The sequence below is a fragment of the Pristis pectinata genome, chromosome 5 (assembly GCF_009764475.1).
Source record: "Pristis pectinata isolate sPriPec2 chromosome 5, sPriPec2.1.pri, whole genome shotgun sequence".
Taxonomy (NCBI): domain Eukaryota; kingdom Metazoa; phylum Chordata; class Chondrichthyes; order Rhinopristiformes; family Pristidae; genus Pristis; species Pristis pectinata.
Genome location: NC_067409.1, coordinates 51,030,704 through 51,055,226, shown reverse-complemented (window position 1 = coordinate 51,055,226; position 24,523 = coordinate 51,030,704). Strand labels below are relative to the sequence as shown.

General features: G+C 40.5%; 1 protein-coding gene across 1 annotated transcript in view; it reads left to right on the top strand.

The window, feature by feature from the left end:
• The first annotated feature begins 4,391 nt into the window (after positions 1-4,391).
• The window catches only part of LOC127570558 (spermatogenesis-associated protein 48), a 39,780-nt gene continuing 19,648 nt past the window's right edge, over positions 4,392-24,523 (top strand). Inside the window, exons 1-8 of the mRNA XM_052016223.1 lie at positions 4,392-6,297; positions 15,506-15,603; positions 15,773-15,849; positions 18,670-18,808; positions 21,706-21,779; positions 22,050-22,091; positions 22,178-22,285; positions 22,737-22,844. Of these exons, the coding sequence (XP_051872183.1) occupies positions 5,883-6,297; positions 15,506-15,603; positions 15,773-15,849; positions 18,670-18,808; positions 21,706-21,779; positions 22,050-22,091; positions 22,178-22,285; positions 22,737-22,844 (1,061 nt within the window). The 5' untranslated portion in view covers positions 4,392-5,882. The remainder of the gene's footprint in view (positions 6,298-15,505; positions 15,604-15,772; positions 15,850-18,669; positions 18,809-21,705; positions 21,780-22,049; positions 22,092-22,177; positions 22,286-22,736; positions 22,845-24,523) is intronic.

Here is a 24,523-nt window from a genome sequence, read left to right as displayed (position 1 = left end):
TCTTTATCCAGTGCATTGATGATTGTACTGGCGCTGCTTTCTGCATTCACGTGAAACTTGAAAATTTAATTAACTTTGTTGACAATTTCCACCCTGCACTCACTTTCATATTTCTAACTCTTCCCTTTTTAGACTTCTCTATTTCTGAGGGAACAGGTTAGCAACCACTATCCATTTAAAGTCCACAGACCACACAGGAGCAGAACATCACCTAAAGATTTGATCCAAGCAATCTGAACCTGACAGGTTCAGTTTCATCCATACTCATGAGAGCTTTGAACAAAAACAAAACAAAGCTATTTTGCTATACTGAATGCTTTGAAAATTAGATTGCAGAGCAGAATTACAGAGAAAGAACAAAATAGAACCACAGCATTAATCCTAAATTGTTCATGCCAGTACTTATTCTCAAACTGAAAAGTAGCATGAACCTCACGTTCCCTTTTTTTAGTCCTAATAATCTACTAAAAACTTACGGTTATCTAATTTGTTATAAAATATTTACGTTTTCTTTGTCATTTTAAACAATGGATTCTCCAGTGTTATGTAGGAGATCTCAAAAAAGATACCTGTTCAAACTCCTGATTCATATCAATACTTGAGATTCTGCTTGATCTGAACTTTAACTGACATGGAGTCCATAAGACCATAAGACACAGGAGCAGAATTAGGCCATTCGGCCCATTGAGTCTGCTCTGCCATTCGATCATGGCTGATTTATTTTTCCCTCTCAACCCCATTCTCCTGCCTTCTCCCTGTAACCTTTGATACCCTTACTAATCAAGAACCTATCAACCTCCGTGTTAAATATACCATATGACTCGGCCTCCACAGCGGCAGTGAATTCCACAGATTCACCACCCTCTTGGCTACCACCCTCAGTCCTCTGAAGGTGGAGATGAGAAAGACTGAGAAATGATAAAGGACTCTTTAATCTTTTACATCTTTCTCAGTGACAGCAAGATCCCCAAACAGGTTTAGCTTCCATCAAACGAAACATGTTCAGGAAGATCTCCACTGTCGTTCTGAACCCATGGTGTATATCAAAAAGACTCCAGCCCACATGTTAAATCAAGAATCAAGCTGTCAGATATTTTTGGAAATAGAGAGAAATGGTTGCTATGTGGGGAGGCTCAAGACTGAATATATTGGAAGGGAAAATCAGCCTTATGCTAGGCAAGTCTTTTTGTCAAGCACCATTATGAGCACCTGGATTAATCAATTAACTGTATTAAGATATTTGGTATACAAGGAGATTCACAATGAATCATGCTGCTGCTAATTAGCTGTTGGTAACTGCTGTTCCACCTTGCACAGATCTGTTATTTACTGGGTTATGACTGTTAGGCAAGACAGAAGTAGCCACTTGGATCAGCTGTGGCCAGAGAATCCGTAAGAATATTAACAGGATGGCCATAGCTGGGCAAGCTGTGATGAATGCCCAATGTTTTCTGCTGTTTAACACTGTGGTTCTTATCTGGTTACACTGCAGGAATAGCTCTTCCCACATATTGCTAGCCTGACAATCATCCTTGCAATGTCAGTGTTTACAGTCCATTAGAGAATTTGAGAACCTGAGAGGACCGTAATGGAGAGAAAAACAAAGCCAAAAGTGGAAGTTAGAAATTAAGTAAGCAAGTAAACTGTCAGCAGCAATAAAGAAAAGCAGCAAATTGTGTTTGAATACAGGAAAATATGAAAAGGTCAAATTTAAATTCAAATCTAAATGCATACGCCCTCCAGTGGTCGTCTAAGAGTAAGAATGGGGTAAATTGTGGAATCTATAACAAATGTGATTATCAAGACACTTAGAAAATAATAATTATGGAGTCAAATAGCATGGAAGCAGGTCCTTTGGTCCATCTATACTCAGCCCATACTCTAATACGCCATGTTGTTTCAAGTGTTCATTTAAATATTTCTTCAATATTGTGAGAATACTTACCTCCTCCACTCCCTCAGTGTTCTAGTTCTCCCACATTCTAGATTTCAACCACCCTCTGGATGGAATCATTCCCCTCTAAATCTCCTACCATTTAATTTAAACCCTTGTCCTCCAGTAAAAGGCACTTCTGCTAAGGGGAAAAGTATTTCACTCTCTATTGTAGCTATCCTTCTCATTATTTGTAAACCTCATTCAGGTCCCCATTCGACCTTCTTTGCTCCAAAAAAAAAGCAGACCCAGCCTACACAGCCTCTCTTAAAGCTGAAACACACCATCCTAGGCAACATCTCCTCTGCACCCTCTCAGTGCAATTACATCCTTTCTATAGTGTGTCAAACAGAACTGTACACAGTACTCCAGCTAGGACCTAACCAATGTTTTATATAGTTATATCATAACCTCCCTGCTCTTATATTCTAATGAAAACAAGTATAATATGATTGAGCAGAGTCAACATGGATTTATGAAAGGGACATAGTGTTTGACTAATCTTGTATTTATTGTATTGATGTATCTAATAGACGATGAGGAGGAAAACTAATTGATGTGGTGCATTTGGCTTTTCAGTAGGGTTTTGATACAGTTCCACTTGGGAAGTTGGTGAATAAAAAAATTAAAACTGCAGATGCTCGAAATATGAAATAACAACAGAAATTCTGAAAACACTCAGCAGGTCAAACGGTATCTGTGGAAAGTGATACGGATTAGGTTACTATTTGGTGAATGTCCCTTTAGGACATAGCACAGTAGTGTGTGTGTGTGGGCGGCGTTATCACAACAACAACAGGAGATAATGACGTGCTGACGTTTTGGTTCAGTCAGAGTCAGAAGGAGAGAGAGGAGAAAGAGAGACACTGCCTGCTGGTCTCTGTATCGATGGATGAAAAACAATAACTGTGCCTGTCACTACAATCCACGTATGGATTTTTGGAATAAAGCAGTGGAGTCCACTTTGTCGTTAACCTGTAGTAGAAAACAGGTATTTGTGTGGACGGCCACGTTTCCAATGCCTTTCGGGGTGGCAGATACTTCAGAACAAAGCAGTGGAGATCATCAGTGACGGAGCTATCGTATGGGTTGCCTTTGCTCACGTTTCACCTTATGGCTTGCTGAACTGAACTTTGAGAACTATTCCTGGACTTGGAGTTTGGGAATTTGCCATGCACACACTTCGAGTTTAGTTTTTGGGGGTTAATGTTTAATATCTAACATTTTTTTTACTTTTAACATTCTAACATTTTTACTTTTATTATCATAAGTAGTTATTAATAAAATAGTTTCTAACACTTATAGATGACTCAGTGTGTTTCTTTTGTTGCTGGTACGTAACAAAATAAAAAGCTAATATTTCAGGTCCAGAACCCTTCATCAGAACTGGGAGAGACAGAAAACAAGTTAGTTTTAAATAGCAGAGAAGGTGGGGAGGGGAATGGGAGGAATAAAGGGAATATCTCTGACAGAGTGGGACCAGAGGACCAAATGCAGAAGTTGAGATTAAGTTTCTTTGTCTGTGTAACATGTTGTTAATGGTAAGGCTATGGGACATGTACACCAAGCCAGGCTGTACACAAGGGGGAAAAAAACTGAGCCAAAATAGTGACAGGCAGAAGTGGCCACTTCTGATACACACAAAAATTGGGAGTTATCTAAAAGTTGGAGGATTCCTGCAGGCTATAAAGTGCCCAGACAGAAGATAAGGTGTTGTTCCTCATTTGTATTGGGCCTTGTTGTAACACTACAGTATGCCATGGATAGAAAAGTCAGTGTGGGGTTGGGATGGTAAATTATAGTGGCAAAATGTGACCTACTCTACAATGAAGAAACCAAATTTAGCTTAAGTAATTGCTTTGCAAAACACCTAAGATCAGTCCACAGGAGTGACTGTGAGCTTCTGGCTGCCTGTCTCCTTAATTCACAATCACACTCTGACCTTTCAGGAAATAAGATCAGAGCACATGCAACTGGGTAGAACATACTGGCATGGATTGAGGGTTGGTTAACAGGTTGAAAACCAAGAATAAGAATAATCATTCAAAAAAAATCAATTTATTTCTGATTATGGCCATCAGGAGATACGAGAACCATGTAGAAAAGTGGACCAGATTTGGAAGATCAGCCAAAATCTTGACAAGTGGCAGAGCAGGTTCCAAGGATCAGATGGCTTTCTGCTCCTAATTCTTACACTTTTATGTAAATGGTTCTTTGTTAGGTTGGCAAGCTATAGCTGTTGAAATTTATGCATTGGTGTAATAGCAATCTAGTTGAGGGAACCAAGTATAATATTTTCAAGTTTATTTTCAAGCTAAGTGAGAATGTGACTACTGATGCAAAGGCAAATAGTTTTAAGTTACATGAGGGGGCAACAACATGGCAGATAAAATACAGTGTGGAAAAATGAGGTTATTCACTTTGTCAAACAAAACAAATGCTGAGTTTATTTTAAATGGTTGAGAGATTGGGAGGTGTTGATCTTCAAAGGGATCTGGGTATAATTGCAGGTGCAGCAAGCAATTTGGAATGCAAACAGTATGTTGGTGTTTATTACTAGAGTATTTGAGTACAAAAGTAAAAGTTTCTTACAACAATTACATGCAACCTTAGAGACCACAACCAGAGCTTTGCATACAATGTTTTTTCCAGATTTTTTTTAAATATACAAAAAAGTATACACTAGCTTGGGAGAAACAATTAACCAGACTGACAATGATTCAGTAGATTGATTGCTGGATTAATAGATCTATTATGAAGAGGAGATTGAATAGGTTAACCTCGATTGACTAGATTTTAGAATTAGAGGTGCCATAACTGACGTACAGAAGTTCTGACCAGATTCCCTAGGCTGAGTCGAGAACCATGGGCCAGCTTCAAAATAACAAGTCAGCTACCAAGGACTGAAATGAGAAACAATTTGTTCACTTGGGGAGGCAGACCTGTGTGATTCTCTACTCCAGGGGGCCTTGGAAGCTCAGTCACTGATTGGATTCAAAACTGAGACGGATAGACTTGCGGACATTGAAGGAATCAAGGGATGTGGGGATTGGGCCGAAGAAGGGTACTGGAGGTCGATCAGCCATTATTCTGTTGGGTGACAGAGCAGGCTTGAGGGGCTGAGTGGCCTTCCGCTGCTGAGCATAGGAGTTGGGAAGTTATGATGCAGTTATACAAGACATTGGTGAGGCTGCACTTGGACTATTGTGTAGAGTTTTGGTCACCCTGTTAGAGAAAGAGTGCAGCAAAGATTTAACACTACGTTACCTGGACTTGGGGGCCTGAGTTACAAGGAGAGGTTGTGTAGACTAGGACTATTCCCTAGAATGTAGGAGATTGAGGGATGACCTGATAGAGGTATATAAGATCATCAGGGGCATAGACAAGGTGAAAGCACATAGTCTTTTTCCCCAAGGAGGTGGTGTTTAAAAACAAGAGGGCATAGGTTTAAGATCAGAGGTGAGATTTAAAAGGGACATCGGGGGCAGCTTCTTCATGCAAAGGGTGGTGCATATTTGGAATGAGCAACATTAAAGTCATCTAGATAAGTACATGGATAGGAGGAGTTTAGAGGACTATGGACCAAATGTGGGCACAACACTGTCAGCATGGACATGCTGGGCCGAAGGGCCTGTTTCCATGCTGTATGACTATGACTCCCGTTTCTCGCTCAGTTCCAGCGGGGCCTCCGGGAGCCCAGCTCCAGGCGCGGGCCGGTTGCCATGGAGACGCTGCCACCCTCCCTTTGTCCCCGGGCGGCGGACGTTCCTTCATTGCCCCGGTTGCTAAGCAGCGGCAGGGGACGCGGTGCCCGGCACCCGTGCGGCATTCCGGAGGCCGGGAGTCGGCCAGCGGCGGGGGGAACTGAGCTCGCAGCCCGCTGCCGTCGGGAACAGCGAGCAGCAGGCCGCGCTTCGGAGAGTCCCCGCTGGCGGGAGGAGCAGCGGCAATGACGGCCGCCGTCAGTCTGGCGCGGCCGGCGCGGGCGGGTCAGACGGTGATCCCCTTCGTGAGAGGGCCCGAGGACCGGCACTTCTTCACCAGCTTCCAGGACCAGAGCAACGTCGCCTTCGCCAGGTGGTCCCCCTATGCGCAGCCTCCGGAAGACTTGTACCCGCCGGCGCCTCACCGACACGACGTGCCGCTGCTTGATCTCACCTCGGGCTTCAGGAGCGTGGCTTCGGGTGCGGCGGCGGGCAGCCCCCGGCTCCCCAGCACGCCCTTCCACCTAGCGCCGGCCGGCAACTGCCGAGCCCGCACCGCCGTCCCCGTCAGCGCACGTCCTCTGCTGCTCGACGTGGCAGCACAGGCGCGCTGGAACTCCAAATCGGTGTCGGCCGAAGCCATCCGGGCAAGGATGGGAGGTACAGTTCGCAGCGCCTTGGATCCTGCGTCGGGATTGGCTGCCGGCTTTATAGAGTCCAGGGTAAAAGTTTGGATGGGGATTGAGTGCTGGGTTTTTGGAAGGTGGAGTGAGTCCCTGTAATCAAAGGCGTTCAGTCATTTGCTTTAAATTTGTACACAACAAAGTTGTAATAGAATACATTGAATTCAGGGTAATAGTCTCAGGTGATTTTACCAGTGTACTCCTGCTGGGTTCAATAATTTCTGTGCACTCCTAGCTGAGATCAGTAGGGTTGTGGAGGAGGGCAATAGGCAATTGGGGAACATCCTTGTAAGGCAAACAGCAGCTGATGAGCAGTTTCAGTCTTGGTGAGAATGATGAGCATAGTGGGGGCAGTTGGGCGGATGGGAGAGCACAGGGGACTCAAGATAAAACAAAAGGATTGCAGATGCTGGACTCTAAATGGTAAAATACTGTGATACTGGAGTAACTCAGCAGGCCAGGCAACATTTCTAGATGAAAAACACTGTGATGCTGGAGGAACTCAGCAGGCCAGGCAGCATTTCTAGATGAAAAGCACTATGATGCTGGAGGAACATTCTAGATGAATCAAGACATAGGGAGCTAAGAGGAAAGAAGATGGATGAGGGGAGACGAGTAAGAAGATTAATAGAGGGGGACTGAAAGAGACTGGGGGGGGAATGGTGTGGGTAAAGTTAGATGTCTGTGTGTGAGTGGCCAGGGTGCATCTGGGTGTTCTTAGTCTGTATGCTTCCATGTATGTGTTTATGGTAAATCTGTGACAGTCTGTGAATAAGTGTATCCTAGTCTCCTTGGCCTTGCCATTGGTCTATGACCTCCCCATATCAAGACTCTGATAGCTGGTGTATAATGGACACTCCATGTTAAAAGAACTCTGTGCACAGGCACCTTTCACTCAGAATTCGAGTGGAAGCAAGTCATCCTCAGCCCAAGGGACTATATAAAGAAGAGCGAGAATACACTTTAACATATGAGTAGTGGCTTTGTTTTATTGCTTAACAGTTTTCTTGTAAATTACTGGGATTATTGCAGTCTTCAGTGAATAATAATTACTGCTATTCAAATAGTTGTATTTTTTTGTTTCCTCTGCTCAAAGCAAATATATTTTGTATTGTAGTTGGAACTAGAATGTTTTTACATGGATAGGATTAGTATTAAAAATGAAAATTGATTGAAAATTGTGATATGCTTTGTTGACGATTCTTTGGTATTTCTTCTTCTCTGGCCAGTTCTCTGTTCTCCATCCCTGGACTCTGGATTCACTCCCTCTTGACCCATAGCAGCCTATGCATCTGGCAACTGTTTCTCTTCCAAAATTCACAGCCCAAAATTCAACATAGTCTTAGGCCTTGATCTACAAGATCTCATATGTTTGTTTTAAATTATCACTGGGAAATGAAACTCTGATAAGACCAGCATTTATTGCCCATTGCTAATGTTATTCAGAAGATGGTAGTGGGCTTTTGTCTTAAATTGCTGAAGTCCATATTGTGCACAATTAATTTAGGTACATAATTCCAGAATTTTGACTTGTGAAAATTAAAGAGCAGGGAAAAGTGTCAAACTTGGGATGAAGCATGAAATGGGAGGGTAACTGATGTTCATTGTCCCATGAACCTACTACCCATATCCAGGACACTGGAATACATATTTTATGAAGCTTTTCTAAAGAAATCTAGTTTTGATGCTTCCTTTAGATGGTACACACTTCTCTGTTGTGAAGGAAGTGGATGTTTAAACTGTAAATAGAAATGTCTATCAAGTGAGCAGCTTTGTTATAATAGCACTGAGCTGCTTGAGTGTTATTGTTGAATACATCCAGGTAATTAAAGAATATTCCATTATTTGATTTGTACTTTGTAGGTGGTGGAAGAATTTGATTAGGAAAAAGGTGACCCATTCACCACAAAGTACCCAGCATCTCACCTGCTTCTGTAACCTTCACATTTATGGGGCTAGTCTAGTTACCTCTCTGATGAAAGGTGACCTCAGGATAATGAGGTTGATTTCACTCAATTTCATAGTATGGTGGTTGGGCTCTGTAATTGGAGATGGTGGGCTAGAATTTTTCCTTTGCTCAACAGTGCCAAGCTGTTGCTATCATATTGCTCACCCATTGCTGATGTTAACATATTGCTCAACCATTGTTGATGCTAACCCATTGTTGCTGATTGATACCATTTAAATATCACTGCCTTTGGTCTTCTGATTGCCCTTGTGATGTCAGACCAGTTGACAATATTAAGTCATGGATATATTTATTCTATTCATTCACCAGTGGAACTATTTTCTGCTCTTGCTTTGTTCTCTTCTGATTTTCTTCCTCTTTGATTTTATTTTACTCTACTATTTTGTTTTAAATTAGTTCAGACTATTTGGCTAGTCTGAATAATGTTAGCTAAAACTTAGTGCACTGTCTGGCTGGATCTAACTTTCAAAGGCCACATCACCAAGTCTTAAAGTTCTACCTTCATATATTGCCCATACCTTTCTCCAACTATCAGCAAGAACCTTATTGATGCTTTGATAGCTCAAAAGTCAACGGAAGCAAAATTGGGCCACAAGGCACTAGTTTTTCTAAGTGTCTTGGGAGTCAATTTGCTGTCAATTTTAATGGTGAATCATGAGTACACATCTTTAATTTGACTTGCACCACATGGCAAATATGTTACTCAGCTAATAATAAGTAGCGGGATGTTGATGATGCAAGTCATGTGTATAACAAAAAAAATCAGGACTGCCAAATCAGACTGTGATGATTCAGCATCATGTGTTAATCGTTAATCACACATGAGAAACCTGGTATTTAGCTGCAGGAAGAACCCCCCCACCTTCCTGAACCAGCTCTTCATCTTGAGTTATTTAAATGAATCCTCAGTGCTGATCTGTACAATAAATTAAAACAAAAAATCCTTATTCTTCTGGTGCCAGTCGTCTCAGTGTTCCTTGACCATAATTCATGAATACAAGTTTCAACATTAATCAGTTAAGACCATATTTATTTATGAGTATAAATCAGCTGCAAGTAAATGAGTAGCAGCCTGCCACTGTTCTTATGGCCTTGCTTTCATTCATCATAGTTCCCTTATTCCCACAATAGCACAGAATAAGCAATGTAATGATGTAGTCATGGAGAACTGTAATGTGCAATCACAAGTGGTCTCCTTCAAAATCTGAAAAGTTAACAACCTCAAGTCTAACAAAACTTTCTTGGAAGTTTTCTGAACAAAGTCTCAAAACTTACTCTACAAAGTGAGCTGTTAACAGTTTCTCATGAAAACTTCTATGAATCTGCAAAATTTAATAGCAGACTTGCCTGTCATTTCTTTGGGCTCTGTCTATTGCTGTTATACTCTAATCTTAGTTTCACTAATGAGTTAAGGAAGCTGAGAAAATCTGTGTGTGTTTAGTTAAAGTCACAAATTCCTATCAATATAACTCAATGAGTAGCTATCATATTAAAACTGCTAACCTACCTCTCCTAAGCAAGTTCCTCACTGGACATGTTGAGGTTAAATGCAGAAAGCAGGAATTTGGCTTCTCTGACATAGAGTTACCTTTAGGACAATAAGAATACATATATCAAGATGCTATTCATTGACTACATCTCAACCATCAACACCATAATACCAAATAGACTCATCCCTGAACTGTTGGACCTTGGCCTTGGGGCCCCCATAGACTTCCTGACCAGCAGACCTCAGTAAGTTAGAATAGGTCAAAACATTTCATCTACCCTGAGCCTCAACACTGGCGCTCCTCTGGGTTGTGTGCTCAATTCCCTGCTCTACTCCCTGTAGATCCATGACTGTGTGGCCAGATACAGCGCCGACTTGATCTTTCAAGTTCGCCAATGATACCACCATTATTGGCCGGATCAACAACAGTGATGAGACAGAGCACAGGAAAGAGGTCGCAAACCTTGTGTCATGGTGTCAGAACAACAGCTTTGCCCTTAACATTAACAAGACAAAAGAGTTACTTGCTGACCTAAGGAAGTGGCGGGAGGGATGCAGGGAGTGAACACGATATGGTCCTCATCAATGGAGCTGCCGTAGAGATGGTCAACAGCTTCAAGTTCCTTGGCATCCATATCACCAGCAACCTCACCTGATACCATCACACTGATGCAGTGATCAAGAAGGCACATCAGCGTATATACTTAGGCATTCTGAAAGATTCAGCTTGCCCATGAGGCAACTCTCGAACTTCTACAGATCCGCCATAAAAAGTATCCTGACGGGTTGCATCTCAGCCTGGTATGGCAACTGCTCTTCCCTGAACCATCAGAACCTGCAGAGAGTGGTAAACACAGCCCAGTCCATCACAGGCTCGTCACTTCCAACTAGTGCATCTACATGGTGCGTTGCTTCAACAAGGCTAGTATTATTATCAAGGATGCCTGCCACCCTGGTCATTCCCTCTTCTCTCTTCTACCTTCTGGAAGAAGATACAGGAGCTTGAAAGCTCAGAAAATCTGTATGTGTTTAGTTAAAGTCACAAATTACCATCCAGACTTGGGAACAGCTTCTTTCTACTGCTATCAGACTTCTGAACCAATCACCTCTTTCATATTCCCTTCCTGGTGGTGCTGCCACATTCTCATTCTCTTAATTCTACCTCACTCTGTTATTCCATCATTGTCATTTCAGCATTTCTTTTTGCACTACTTCAGATTTGTACGACAACCTTTGCACCATTCTGTTGTTTTGCGCTCGTCGCTGTTTTTATTGTATTTATTATTACCATGCATATTGTTTACCCTGTAAACTCCAGGTGAGCAAGGAATTTCATTGCACCCTGGTGTATATGACAAAAAACTAATCTGAATCTGAATATTGGTGAATCTCCTCTCCACTCTCTCCAGTGCAATCACCATCCTTGCTATAGTGTGGCAACTAGAACGGCACACAATGCTCCTTATAGGGCCTAAACAGTGTTCTAAACAGTGTTTTCTATAGTTGCAACATAATGTCCCAACTCTTATATCTCTTGTATTCTATGCCCTGACCTGTGAACGCAAGCATGCCATATGCCTTCTTTGTTTCCCCCATCCACCTGCGTTGCCACTTTCAGGGAACAATGGACTTGGACCCTGAGGTTTTTCTGTTCTTCAACCTTCCTTGGTGCTGTGCCATTTACTGAATTTCTCCTCCCACTATTTGACTTCCTAAAACACATCTCCTCGCACTTGTCGAGATTAAATTCCATCTGTCAACAACACTCCCCCAACTTTTCACCTGATCTATTTCTGCTGTAGTATAGACAACCTTCCTCGCTATCCACAACACCAACAAGTCGTTAATATATATTGCAAATAGCAAAGGTCCCAACACCGATTCCTGTGGTACATCATAGACCACTACCCTCTGCCTCCTATCACCTAGCCAATTTTGGATCCAGCTTGAATTGGATCCCATTAGCTTAACCTTCCGGATCAGCCTACCATGTGGGACCTTGTTAAATTCCCTACTAAAGTCCATATAGACAATATCTACCACTCTGCCTTCATCCATCTCCTTGGTTATCTCTTCAAAATCTCAATCAAATAAGTGAGACAGGATTTCCCCTTTCCAAAGCCATGTTGACTATACCTAATCAGTCTTTGCCTTTCCAAATGAACATAAACACTATCCCTTAGAATTTTCTACAGTAATTTCCCACTGATGTAGGGCTTACCAGCTCGTAATTACCCTGTTTATTCTGAAACATTCCCAACCAGCCTTCCTTGATTTACTATCTGTAAACATGAGGTCTTCCAAAATTCTTCTGTTTTTGCACTAATTTGTACAGTTCTATTCATCCAAATCCCTTTGCTAATTGATCCACATTGGTTCACAGAAAAGCAACACAGTGGACTTTACAGTCTCATCCTTGCTTTCAAATCCTCCATGGTGCTGCTGCCTTCTCTTTGTAATACTCAACCATGCAATCCACCAAGATGCCCATATACTCCTTCAGTTCTGATCTCTAGATCATGACAGATTTATTTGCTTCCCCCACTGGTGGCCTTCAGTTGCAAAGGACTTAAGCTCTGGGTTCCAGTTCCTACAACTATCAACTTTTTTCTTTCTATTCCTTTTTTAAGATACTTACTCTTTTGGAAATTTGCCAACAGATTGCCTTGGTAGTTTTGGAATTTTTGCTGCGCCGTAAGTATGCCATAAATACCTTGCTATTGTGTAATTTTGCTGAAGCCTGGGTTGGGAGGTGGTGGCAAAATGAAGAATTTTCAGTGCAGGAGGCAATGCTAAGTGGTGTTGAGTTTTGTTTTACTTCAAGATTCATGGATTGGTTATGGTAAACTCTCTATCAGGCAGTTAAATAGGTTACTTACATTGAATTGTAAGATCCTTACATTGTATAATCATTGCCTCCAATGTCCTCTCTCCATGTTACCCCTGCCATGTAACCAGTGTCATTCCTTAAAACTAAATTCAGGACTGACTCCTATATGGTTGGACTTGCTACATATTGATTAAAAACTTTCTCTTGAAAGCATTTTATGAATTCTACATCCTGTATACTGCTTACACAGTTAGATATTTGAAATCCTGGACTATTACTGCCCTATTGATTTTGCATCTCAGAAATTTGCCAACCTGTTTCTTTACCTGCTTCTCCCTGTGAGAAGGTATGCAGTGTAAATCCTCAGCAGTGTGATTATCCCTTTTGCTGTTCTTTTATTCAAATAGTATGGCTTCATTTGTCCAACTTTCCAGCCTATCATCCCTTCTCAGAGCTGTCATAGTTTATCTCACAAGCTGAATTAAGTTTTCGTTGGTTGATTGTCATTTTCTTATTCCCCACTTTCTCATAGAATTATACAGCATGGAAACAGGCCCTTTGGCCCAACTCATCCATGCCAACCAAGGTGCCTTCCTGAGCTAGTCCCATTTGCCTCCATTTGGCCCATCTCCCTCTAAACCTTCCTAATCATGAACCTGTCTAAATGTATTTTAAATGTTGTAATTATATTCACCTCTACCACTTCTTCTGGCTGCTTGTTCCATACACCCTCTGGGAGGAAATACATGCCCCTCAGGTCCCCTTTAAATCTTTCCCCTCTCGTCTTAAATCTATACCTCTTGGTTTAGACTCCTCTACCCTGGGAAAAAGACTGTGACCATCCACCTTATCTCGGCCCCTAATATTTGTATAAACCTCTATATAGTCACTCATCAGCCTCCTTCACTCCAAGGAAAACAAGCCCCAGACTATTCAGTCTCTCATTATAACTCAAGCCCTCAGTCCCAGCAACGTCCTTGTGAAACTATCGTGCACCCCCTCCAACTTAATCCCATCCTTCCTATAGCCTGATGGCCAGAACTACACACAATATTCCAGATGCAGTCTCACCAATGTTCCATTCAGCAGTAGCATGACCTCCCAACTAGTGCTCTCAATGTGCTGTCTGATGAAGGCAATCATGCCATATGCCTTCTTCACCATCTTGTCTACCTGTGTTGCCACTTTCAGGGTACTATTTACTCATACCCCTAGGTCTCCCTGTTCTACAATACTCTCCACAGCCCTGCCATTTGCCGTTCTGTCCTTGTTTAACTTCCCTAAGATGCATCACTTTGAACTTGTCTGAGTTAAATTCCATCTGCCATTCCTTGGTCCACTTTCCCAGTTGATCTAGATCGTGTTGTAGCCTTAGACAACTTTCTGTCCACCACACCAGCAATTTTGGTGTCATTTGCAAATTTACCAATTCATGCCAGCTACATTCTCATCCAAATCATCAATATACATGACAAATAACAGGGGACCCAGCACTAATCCTTGCAGCACACCACTGGTTACAGCCCTCCAATCTGTTAAACAACCCTCCACTACCATCCTCTGACTCATTCCACCAAGCCAATTTTGTATCCAATTGGCTAGCTCACCCTGGATCCCATGTGATCTCACCTTCCAGACCAGACTACCAAGTGGACCTTGTCGAAAGCCTAGCTGAAGTCTATATAGACAACGTCAACCACCCTGCCCATATCAATTGTCTTGGTCACATCTTCAAAAAAAACTAATTCAAATTCTGAGACACAATCTCCCACACACAAAGCCATGCTGACTATCCCGAATCAATACTTGCCTTTCCAAATGTAGATAGATTCTGTCTCTCAGAATCCCTTCAGTAATTTTCCTACCACTGATGTTCGGCTCACCGGCCTGTAGTTCCCTAGCTTGTTGTTGCAGCCCTTCTTAAATAATGGCACAATATTAGCTATCCTCCAGTCTTTCATATCTCACCCATGGCTAACAAAGATACAAAAATCTCTGCCAGAGATTAACAATTTCTTCCCCTGCTTCCCACAGTGTCCTTGGATATACTTGGTCAGATCCCAGGAATTTATCCACGTTTATGCACCCCAAGACAACCAACACCTCTTCTTTCATAATATCAATATGTTTCAGGACATCACTATTTTCCTTCCTGAATCTCTAGCTTCAATGACCTTCTCCACAATAAATACAGACGAGAAGTATTCATTTAAGACTTCACCCATTTCCAGTTGCTCCACACGTAGACAACCACACTGATCCATAAGGGGACCTGTTCCCTCCCCAGTTACCCTTTTGCTCCAAGTACACATAGAATCTTTTAGGATTCTCTTTTACCTTGCCTGCCAAGGATAGCTCATGTCCTCTTTTTCCCCCCAATTGCCTTCTTAAGTGTACTCCTACATCCCTTATACGCCTCAAGGGATTCAATTGCTACCTGACATATGCCTCCTTCTATTTCCTGACCAGGCCCTCAATATTTCTTGTCAGCCAGGGTTCTCTAACCCTGCCAGCCTTGCCCTTCACTCTAACAGGAACATGCTGCCTATGACTCTCCCTAATTTAAAAGAGTATTTTAAAAAAGCCTCCCACTTGCCAGATATCCCTTTACTTGCCAACAGCTTCTCAAAATTAACCTTTGCAAGTTTCTGTCTAATGCCATCAAAATTAGCCTTGCCCCAATTGTGGACCAGCCCTATCCTTTTCCATAACTATTTTTATCGTGTTCTATAACTGAAAAATTGAACATTTTTAACTGTTGAGAATCAGGTTTTTTTCTGATAATTTAAATAACAGAATGTTTTCAATAGCTTTCATTGACAGTGAGGTTCTCTGTTCAATTATCATGTTAACTTATCGAGAGTTATTGATTCAATCATTCTTATTCTTTTTTCAAGGCTGGACGAGCCCAATCCGAGTGACACCATCACCACACTCCACTCCTGTTAGTCTGAAAACCCATACCTTTAACTTCAATGTGGATCCTACAGATCAGGTATGTCCAGTCAATACAATGTAATATAATGTACAGTACAATACAAAGCATATGTACTTTAATGGAAACTTTAACTTTCCAACAGAAAATGCATCTGTAATTATCCATGCAGTTTTTAATTCAGATCTTTCATATTTATAAAATGTGCATTTTCTGTAATTAATTATAGACTACCAGTGATCCAACACCTGACAGTAAAAGAGAAATGAAAGCAAAAAAATACATGTACACAACAACTACCCAGAGGTGAGAAAATATAACTGTATTGATCTATATATCTATTATGAAAAGAATTAGATACATTCTTGCCAAATTTCACATTTTTGCCACATATTATCCGATTGTGTGGCTGACTAAGTTACATGTATGATTTCGGACAAGCACCAATATTAATGCAAAATCGAAAGAAAAACTACAAAATCTGAAATAAAACAGAAAATGCTGGAAATGGTCAGCAGGCCAGGCAGCATCTATAGAAAAAGTAACAGTGAACATTTCAGGTCAGAAACCCTTTATCTGAGCTGGAAAAGTGAGAAAACAAGCAGAGAGCATGGGGAAGGGATGAACTGGGGTGAAACCAGGATTGCCAAGTGATTCCACTCTTTATAGAGTCCTTTGGTTGATAGAATAACGAGGACAATCAGAAAGAAAGAGAAACCAAAGAGACATGTAAAAGCTGTGAAATGCTATTGCTTAAATCTGAAACCAAAAGGAGAATGCAGGAAATGCCAACAGGTCATGTGGTGACTGCTGGAGAAAAGTTCAGATATAATAGATATAATATTCCATCCCAAGTAATTCCGTACCAAGTAACTTAGTTGTGGGCAAATTATTTGAATCTGTTCTAAGGAACAGTACAGGCCTTGCTTTAGAAAGGGAGAAAATACACAAGTTGACAAAGGGCCTTCAACATGAAATGTTAACTCCATTTTTCTTTACCACAGATTTTGTCTGCCCTGCTGAGTGTTTCCAACATTTGATGTTGTAACTTCAGACTTCCAACATCTGTAGTGCTTTGATTTTTCCATTTAGGAAGGCACAGATTAATCATCAGTAGTCAGTAGGGATTTGTTAGGAAATAGTGTGTCTTTGAAGTCTAATACAGCAAATTTGTGCATAACAAACTTAAATTGGGAAAGGTTATAATGTATGAAGGTTATATTTGAGCACTGTGCCACAAAAATTGATCTTTTCCATGTACTCTTTCAATATACCCAAGCTACACTGAAAAATGTGGAAAAGATCCCGAGGAATCAAAAGCAAGATGCTCTTCTGTGTTTCTCAGCAAGGTTATACTGTAAGCCTTAGATGCACTGGACAGCATTGTTCTTGAAGGTCTAATCTACTTTCTGCTCTTTTGAATAATGCAGCATCACATAATGTGGCATTAATAAAAGCTGCTTGCTGTAATCAAGTCACTGAACTCTTACTTTTCATATTTTCTACAACAGTAGCAGTCCATTCAGCCCAATGAATCTATGCTGGCTCTCAGAGCAATCCCATTCCCCCTTTTATTTTCCTATAACATATTTTCTCACACATGCCCATCAATTCCATCCATTATTTTGCTACCACCCACTGGTGGTAATTTACAGCAGCTAGTTAACCTATCAACTATCACAACTTTGGGACATGGGAGGGAGCCTGAGCACCTGGGGGAACCCATACATACAATTACAAGGAGAACATGCAAACTCCACAAACAGTATCAGAGATCAGGATTGAATCTGGGTTGCTGGAGCTGCAAGGCAAGAACACTAACTGCTGCTAAACTGTACTGTTTGTGCTTCTGTAGTCAGATACAGTCAGAATATTAATGCAGAGCAGCTCCTTTTTCTTCATAAAGGAACTCATTTGATTCTTAATGCCTTTAGAAGTATTATGTATAAGTCTTTGCACTTGGGAGTTGCCTGTAGGATGACTGTACCTGCAATCATTGGGTCCTTGCATTCATCGCTTCCTGATTTCACTTCTGCAGCAATGTTTAGAACCCCAAAGGAATACCAGTTCTTTTCTCTTTGATATTTTGAAAATCAGCCCAACAATGATCAAAGAATAAGTATTATCAAGAGTAAAAGCAGAAAGAAAGGAAAATCTAACTAATGCATGAAGCAAATTACAACAAAGTGAGCATAAATGCACAAGGTCTTTTAAGGATGTACCTTCTTCCTTTCAGAAGTTAGGTTCAGCATTACAGAACTCCTAATAAGAATCCATTTTGGCAGAGTCTTTGATTGCACTTCGTCTATTTCCTGTGCCTCTTCTTTCACCCCTGCTCCTGAACAGCACAAGGATAAAATTCCTCTGGTCCTCAGCTTTCACTGCACCAGCCTCCAAATTCAATAGACCATCCTTCACTACTTATACCAGCTCCAACATGGTTCCACTACCAGTGGTGTATGAGCATTTCAAAGGAACTGTTCCCTTTGCAACTTCCTAGTCTATTTTTCCATCCCGATCAACCATTCCCTCTCTTATAACACTGTCCCATGCAACCACAGGAGATGCATCTTCTGTCCTTGCATCTTTCCCTCCCAACCATCCATGGACCCAAACAGTTCACTCATCACCCTCCAGCCTCTGTCTCCACCTTCACCCTTCCCTCCCCCACTTGGTTCTATTTGCCTATCATTCCTCACCCATCCTCGGTCCACCTATCACCCACCAGTCTCACCACTCCACCTCTTCTCTTTATATTGCCTACCTCCCCTCTCCACTCTCAGTCCTGATGCAGGGTCTTGACCCGAAACGTCAACAATTTCTTTCCTCCACAGATGCTGAGTTCCGCCAAGTGACTTTCTTTTAACCATAAAATTCTACATTTGGAGCATTTTTTAGTTTACTGAAATCCATCAGAACTTTCTGTCGCTACATTCATCCATCTATATTATAGAAACTTCATGCTTGCTGTTTCTAGACAGTGATGACTATGACATAACCAGCATTCACTTTGAACACTATTTCATGATGTTGCCTATTGGTTCTCAGTTGTGAGTTTGGTGATTTTCATGTATTTATATTTCTCAGATTTTAATGTGAACTGGATGGTTTGTTTTTAATGCTTAGGAGTTATGAGGATGTTAATTGGGACTGTAAGTTGCCACCCAAAGTCAAGCCTGCAGATACAACACAGGATATACAATCTGACCCTTTGTCCCGACATTCTGCTCTAAAAAGATTTGATCCAAGTCCTCATGTGTGGCAAGTAAGTATTTGCATTGGACTGCATATGTAGTTAAGATTTTGTATGGAAACATTCACCAAACTAGTCTGTTACTTCCTATAATGGAATATTGAATAATTACAGGTATATTCCCACAGGATAATTTTAAGGAAATCATACAAGAAAACAAAAACAGATATGCTGGAAGAACTCTTCCAGGGGTTCTTTGACCTTATAGGGGTGTATAAAATCATGAGGGGCATAGTTAGGGTGAATGCACACAATCTTTTCCCAAAGGAAAGGGAATCAAAGACTAGAGGGCATAGGTTTAAAGTGAGAGGCAAAGGATTTAAAAGGGACCTGAGGTGCTAGTTCTTCATGCAGAGGGTGGTGCATATATGGAATGAGCTGCCAGAGTAAGTGCTTAGGTCAGGAACAATAACAACTTTTAAAAGACACCTGGACAGGTACACGGATAGGAAAGACTTAGAGGGATATGAGTAAAACACAGGCAAATGGGACTAGCCGAGATGGTCAGTTTGGTCAGCATGGACCAGTTGGGCCGAAGAGCCTGTTTCCGTGCTGTATTACTCTGTGACTCTATAACTCAGCCAGTCAAGCAGCATCTGTGGAAAGAGAAACCAGTTAACTTGTCATGTCAGGGACTCTTCCTCAGAACTGGGGAAGTGTGGAGGGGTGTCAGTTTTGAAAGCAGAGCTAGGAGAAATGAAGGGTAAGACATAAAACTATATGGAGATTAGTTAAGATAGATCAGGTGATAAGGAGCATGAGTACTGACAGTCAGTGAGGCTTTTTTTTATAAAAACAAGGTGAGAAATGGACACAAGCATGATAATGGGAATCAAGGAGAGAGCAGTTTACCTGAAGCTGTCGGACTGTAGCCAGATCCCTCATCACCTCAAAATTCAGCAATCCATCATTGTTTCGAAAATATGCTTTATTTTTATTTTCACTGCCAAAGTGGACATTTTCCCACATTATATTTCTATTTGCCAGATCTTTGCCCATTTGCTTCACCTATCTTTGTGACTTCATCATGTCTACTTCACAATTTACTTTCTAACCCTACCTTTAAATCATCAGCAAATTTAGCAACCTACTTTCTGTGCCTTTATTTATGCCATTAGTATAAATTTTAAAAAGTTGAGGACCCAGTATAGATCACTGTGATGCACTATTTATTACATTTCACCAACAAGAGATATATCCATTTGTACTTACTCTTTTGTGTTAGCCAGCTTATCTTTTATTCATGCCAATATCTTATCTTTTGCACTTTTATTTTCCACAATAACCTTTGATGTGGCATTTTATCAAATGCCTTCTGGAAATCCATCTGTATCCACAACACATGTTACTTCTGCAAAGAAATCCAATAAATTGTTCGAACATGGAAACCCTTTTACAAAATTTTGTACATTTTGCCCGATTATCTTGAATGAAAACTAGTTTTGACTGGAGTGTAATACCAACAGATTATCTACACATCTTATTAGCCTTGAATTGCTCCTGCTCTCTGGTGTGCTCATCAAGACACAATCTTTGGAGCGAAACATATAACCTGGCAAGAAAGAAGCAGTCCCTCTCCTACTCAGTCCCCAGTTCCAGGTCAGTTTAGAAACAATCGTTAAATTAATCTATGGTTAATAGATTAATCTCCGGTTAATCTATGGTTAACTCAACTGAATTTGAATGTGTCCGAATGTGCTGTATCTTCGAAGATGCCTGAGAAAGTCTAGAAGCCAGTTGCAGATGGCAGCTCCAAGGCCAAGGTCCAACAGTTTAGAGATGAGTTTATTAGGTTTTATGGTGTTGAAGGCTGAGTTGTAATCAATAAATAGCATCCCATCCTGACATATGTATTCTTATTGTCAAGGTGTTCCAGAGATGAATGTAGTGCAAGGGAGATGGTGTCCTCTGTCAACTTATTTTTCCTGTATGCAGATTGCAAGGGATCTAGATTGTCAGGGAGGCTGGCGCTGCTGTGGGCCATTACCAGTCTTTCAACTTAAATGTTCTTCAACATAAATGCTGCTCTATCCTTCCATAGGTGATTAGAGTTCTTTAGCTAGGTTATCACATCTTCAAATTTGATATGTTTCTATGGATTCCCTGGCATGTCAACGATGCCAAAATTGATGATGAGAAAATAACTTGCCTTGTCCTGAGATGTTTTCTTCATTCACTTGTTTATGGACAACCTTTATGTACTGATACACACATACACAAGCTAATATTTCTCCCACTGTACCAGATTCTACGAGGTTTAGTTTGGTATTCTCGAGAGCTGCTTGAAGAAATTACCCTTGATTCAGTGCAGGTTGCTCACAGCATTGTGTCATGATGTAGATTTTTAGAGTGATGATACTCTCCTGCAATATGTGGAAAGTGCCTGTACTTGAAACTGGTGAACCCCTCAAAAAGGAGATGATGTCATAGAGTAAAACAGCACGGAAACAGGCCCTTTGGCCCAACTGGTCCATGCTGACCAAATGCCCCAACCAAGCTAGTCCCGTTTTCCATAACCTTCTGAACCTTTCCTATCCATATACTTGCCCAACTGTCTTTTAAAAGTTGTAATTGTACCTGCCTCAACCACTTACAGCTTATTCCACATATTTACCACCCTTTGTGTGTAAAAAAAAAGTTGCCCCTCAATTTTCCTAAAGTATGCACAAGGACTGAAGTGCGAGCTGGGAGTCAGAGATGTTACTGACCAACATTCAGTGTTGATCTGGTACACTTGGGCTTATTTGGTTGGACAGGAATGGAACTGAATCTAAACCTCTTTTTACTTATTTGTACGAACCACTTTTAACTGTTAATAGGTAGTTGTTAAGGAATATTCATAGCACATCTACCTGCTTTATTAAAAACAAATATAATTAGCTGACATGGTAATTTACTGTTATCTCTAGGCTGTAGGTGGGCTTGGAGTCTGGGACAAATCTCAATCCCGACCCTCAAGTGCTGTAGCTAAGCCACTCAATTTGTGAGTAATTCTTGTTACCATCCTTAAACTCTTCTGCTTCAACTCTCAAACTACCAGATCTAGTAAATGTTATAATGTAAATAGCATTGACCTTGTTTTATATTAGATGTAATGTATGGCAATAAAATGCATGGTTCAGTGAAAAAAAATCCTTTCAGTTCCTATTATTTTTGAATTTAACATAAAATAAACTCTAAAAATGTGATTAGTTATACAAATGAAGCTATTTAAAAAAAAGTTTTGTGGAAATAACTGTAACATCTTTTACAGTACAAGTCCTTTTCCCAGAATTCATCAGATTCCACTCTATAGGTGAGGCAAGTGGCTCCACAATGATTGCAGTGTATTTTCTTGTTACTGGATTCAAAATTGTAATACTTTTATTTTTTCTTTGGTAGTGGCTCCATTGGTGGCAATAACCTTGAGGATGTGGATAATCCCTACACTGAATTCACCCCCTTCACGGTTCTTCGAACCAAAAAGCCACGACAAACAGATACAAATTAGTATGTATCCAAAAATGTTATGATTATGCAGTAGGAAAGTTTCCTTGACATTAGTTCTATTGTGATATACAAATAAACTAGTAATGGCTTGAAGTAGTCTGAACTTCAAATTTCACAACTTCAAAGGTGTACAAGGAATCCAGTATTTTCTTTCACTGATAATTTTATTTATCTGACATGGTGCATGGATGCATTGGTATAGAACTCAGTTTGAAGGATAGAACTGGCTAATAACAGTTTAATGGAGCAGTTTTCCTGTTACATTTCTCTAAGATTTGATTCTAGATTATGAAATTTGCTAAAGGTGTTAAACGGCATCATTTTATTAGTTGATTCCTTTTTAGGAGTTTAAGGAACTATTTCTGTGAAAATAAAAATTGATGATTTCTGTTTGGTTAGTTTTTCCAGCAGCAGTGGTAATTATTGTCTTATGTTATTTTCCTTTCTGAAGTTGCCCAGATATCCCTGGTTATACAGGTAAAAGGCAGTGGTCTAGCACAGAACCTAATAAATCCAATATTTCAAGAATGTTCCAAGCACCTCCAGATCAAGTACAAGGGTAAGTGATTAGCTTCGCTGATGCTTGCGGTTATTTGCATAGTGGAACATGATGCAATGGCAGCTGTGCAACAAAAATATTTAATATTCCCAATATGATATGAGATCGGCTCAATGTCTATGTCACTCAAAGCTGAACTTGCACGACAACTTGTGGGTGGGTTTTGTAAATATTTTTGTGGAGTTTCAAATGCATTGGGAGAAGCAAAAGGTGAAGGACCAGAACATGGGGAATTTGCTGTTAATGAGAAGTTTCTTGGTGCTCTTCAAAGTGCCACGCTTTTTAAATAGCACCAAACCCTATTCCCTGAGCAAAGTGGGACGTGTTCATTCTCGTGATTTTTCAAAGAGCTATATTGCCATCTGCTGGTGGCAAAGCCTAACTTCATGAATACAAGGTTTTCTTAAGAGACATAAAGGTCACACACACAATATTGAACCTTTGCAGATGTCCCTCCATTACTCATTGACTTATCTTGAATTATTTTAAATCATTTCTATCTTAGGAATTCAATCTCATTGATAATACAGATTTAAAAATCAATAAAGTAGTCCTAAATGAATATTAATTTAGTGTAGTTTTATTTCCTCTTGATTGATCTACCCAGGGTTTATGGCAAACAGTGTAAGTACAAGTACAGATCATCCAAACAGTTCTATTTGGGAATTTATGCATTTCCTATCTGATATCTCTGGCCTTGAACTAATAAATAATGTTGAGAGTTCAGAGAAAGGGATTGAAATACAATACCAACATTCATAATACTCACAACTTAACCCTTTGTTTCTTTCCAGAATTCCACAAGGCGCTGAAAAACAGTCAAAATATAGGCATCAATCACCCCTATCTAAGATGGTGACAACAGTTCCACCCTACAACCCCTTTAATTCAATAACATCAAAAGCACTTCTAAAGCACTTTGTTTAGAAATATTATTAAGAAATCACATCTGTGTAGGAGATTTGTGTGATGATTGCAACTGCATGTAGATTTAATCATTTTTTGAAACTGGAATATGAAATTAATCATTTTATAAATGTTTTCTTTTTTGTTCAATCCATTTTCTCCCCTCTGCTTCCAAAGGTATTGACCTTTGCCATGTTTGGTTTTACCAGTGTAACAGTAATCTAATGTTATACACAAATGCTAATTCTTCATTTATAAATCTGTGCAGTAAATATTGGGCAGTTCATTAAACAGTTGGAGGTAATGTAACCCAACTTGATTTTCACACCTATACATGCATATGCTACAGGAAGCAGGAGCAGGGACTATGTCGGAATTAAAAAAAATAGAAACACAGAAGTCAGATTTTGCTGGAAGGATGATGGTGTATTAAAAGTGTGCACGATACTAATGAGCAATGTGGAAGTTCGAGGGATGAAGAAATATGCATCATTTGCAAATCTCCAGAAGTTGATGATCATTTCATGTATCTCCAAGATTAGTTTCACGCACTTGCTAGCTGACATCCAAGTAATGCTAGGTAAAGAGTTTGCCGTTCTACAGAAACAGTTTCTTTTTTGTAACACACTAGCAGGTTGCTGACCAGTGTACACTGACCTGATGGTGGGGATTGTGTTTGAATCCCCAGAAACTCAACCACTATAAGAAGCAGTTTAGTTTGTGGGGATTCCATTCCGTGTATAGTGAGAGTTATTTTGTCAATGGCAATTAGC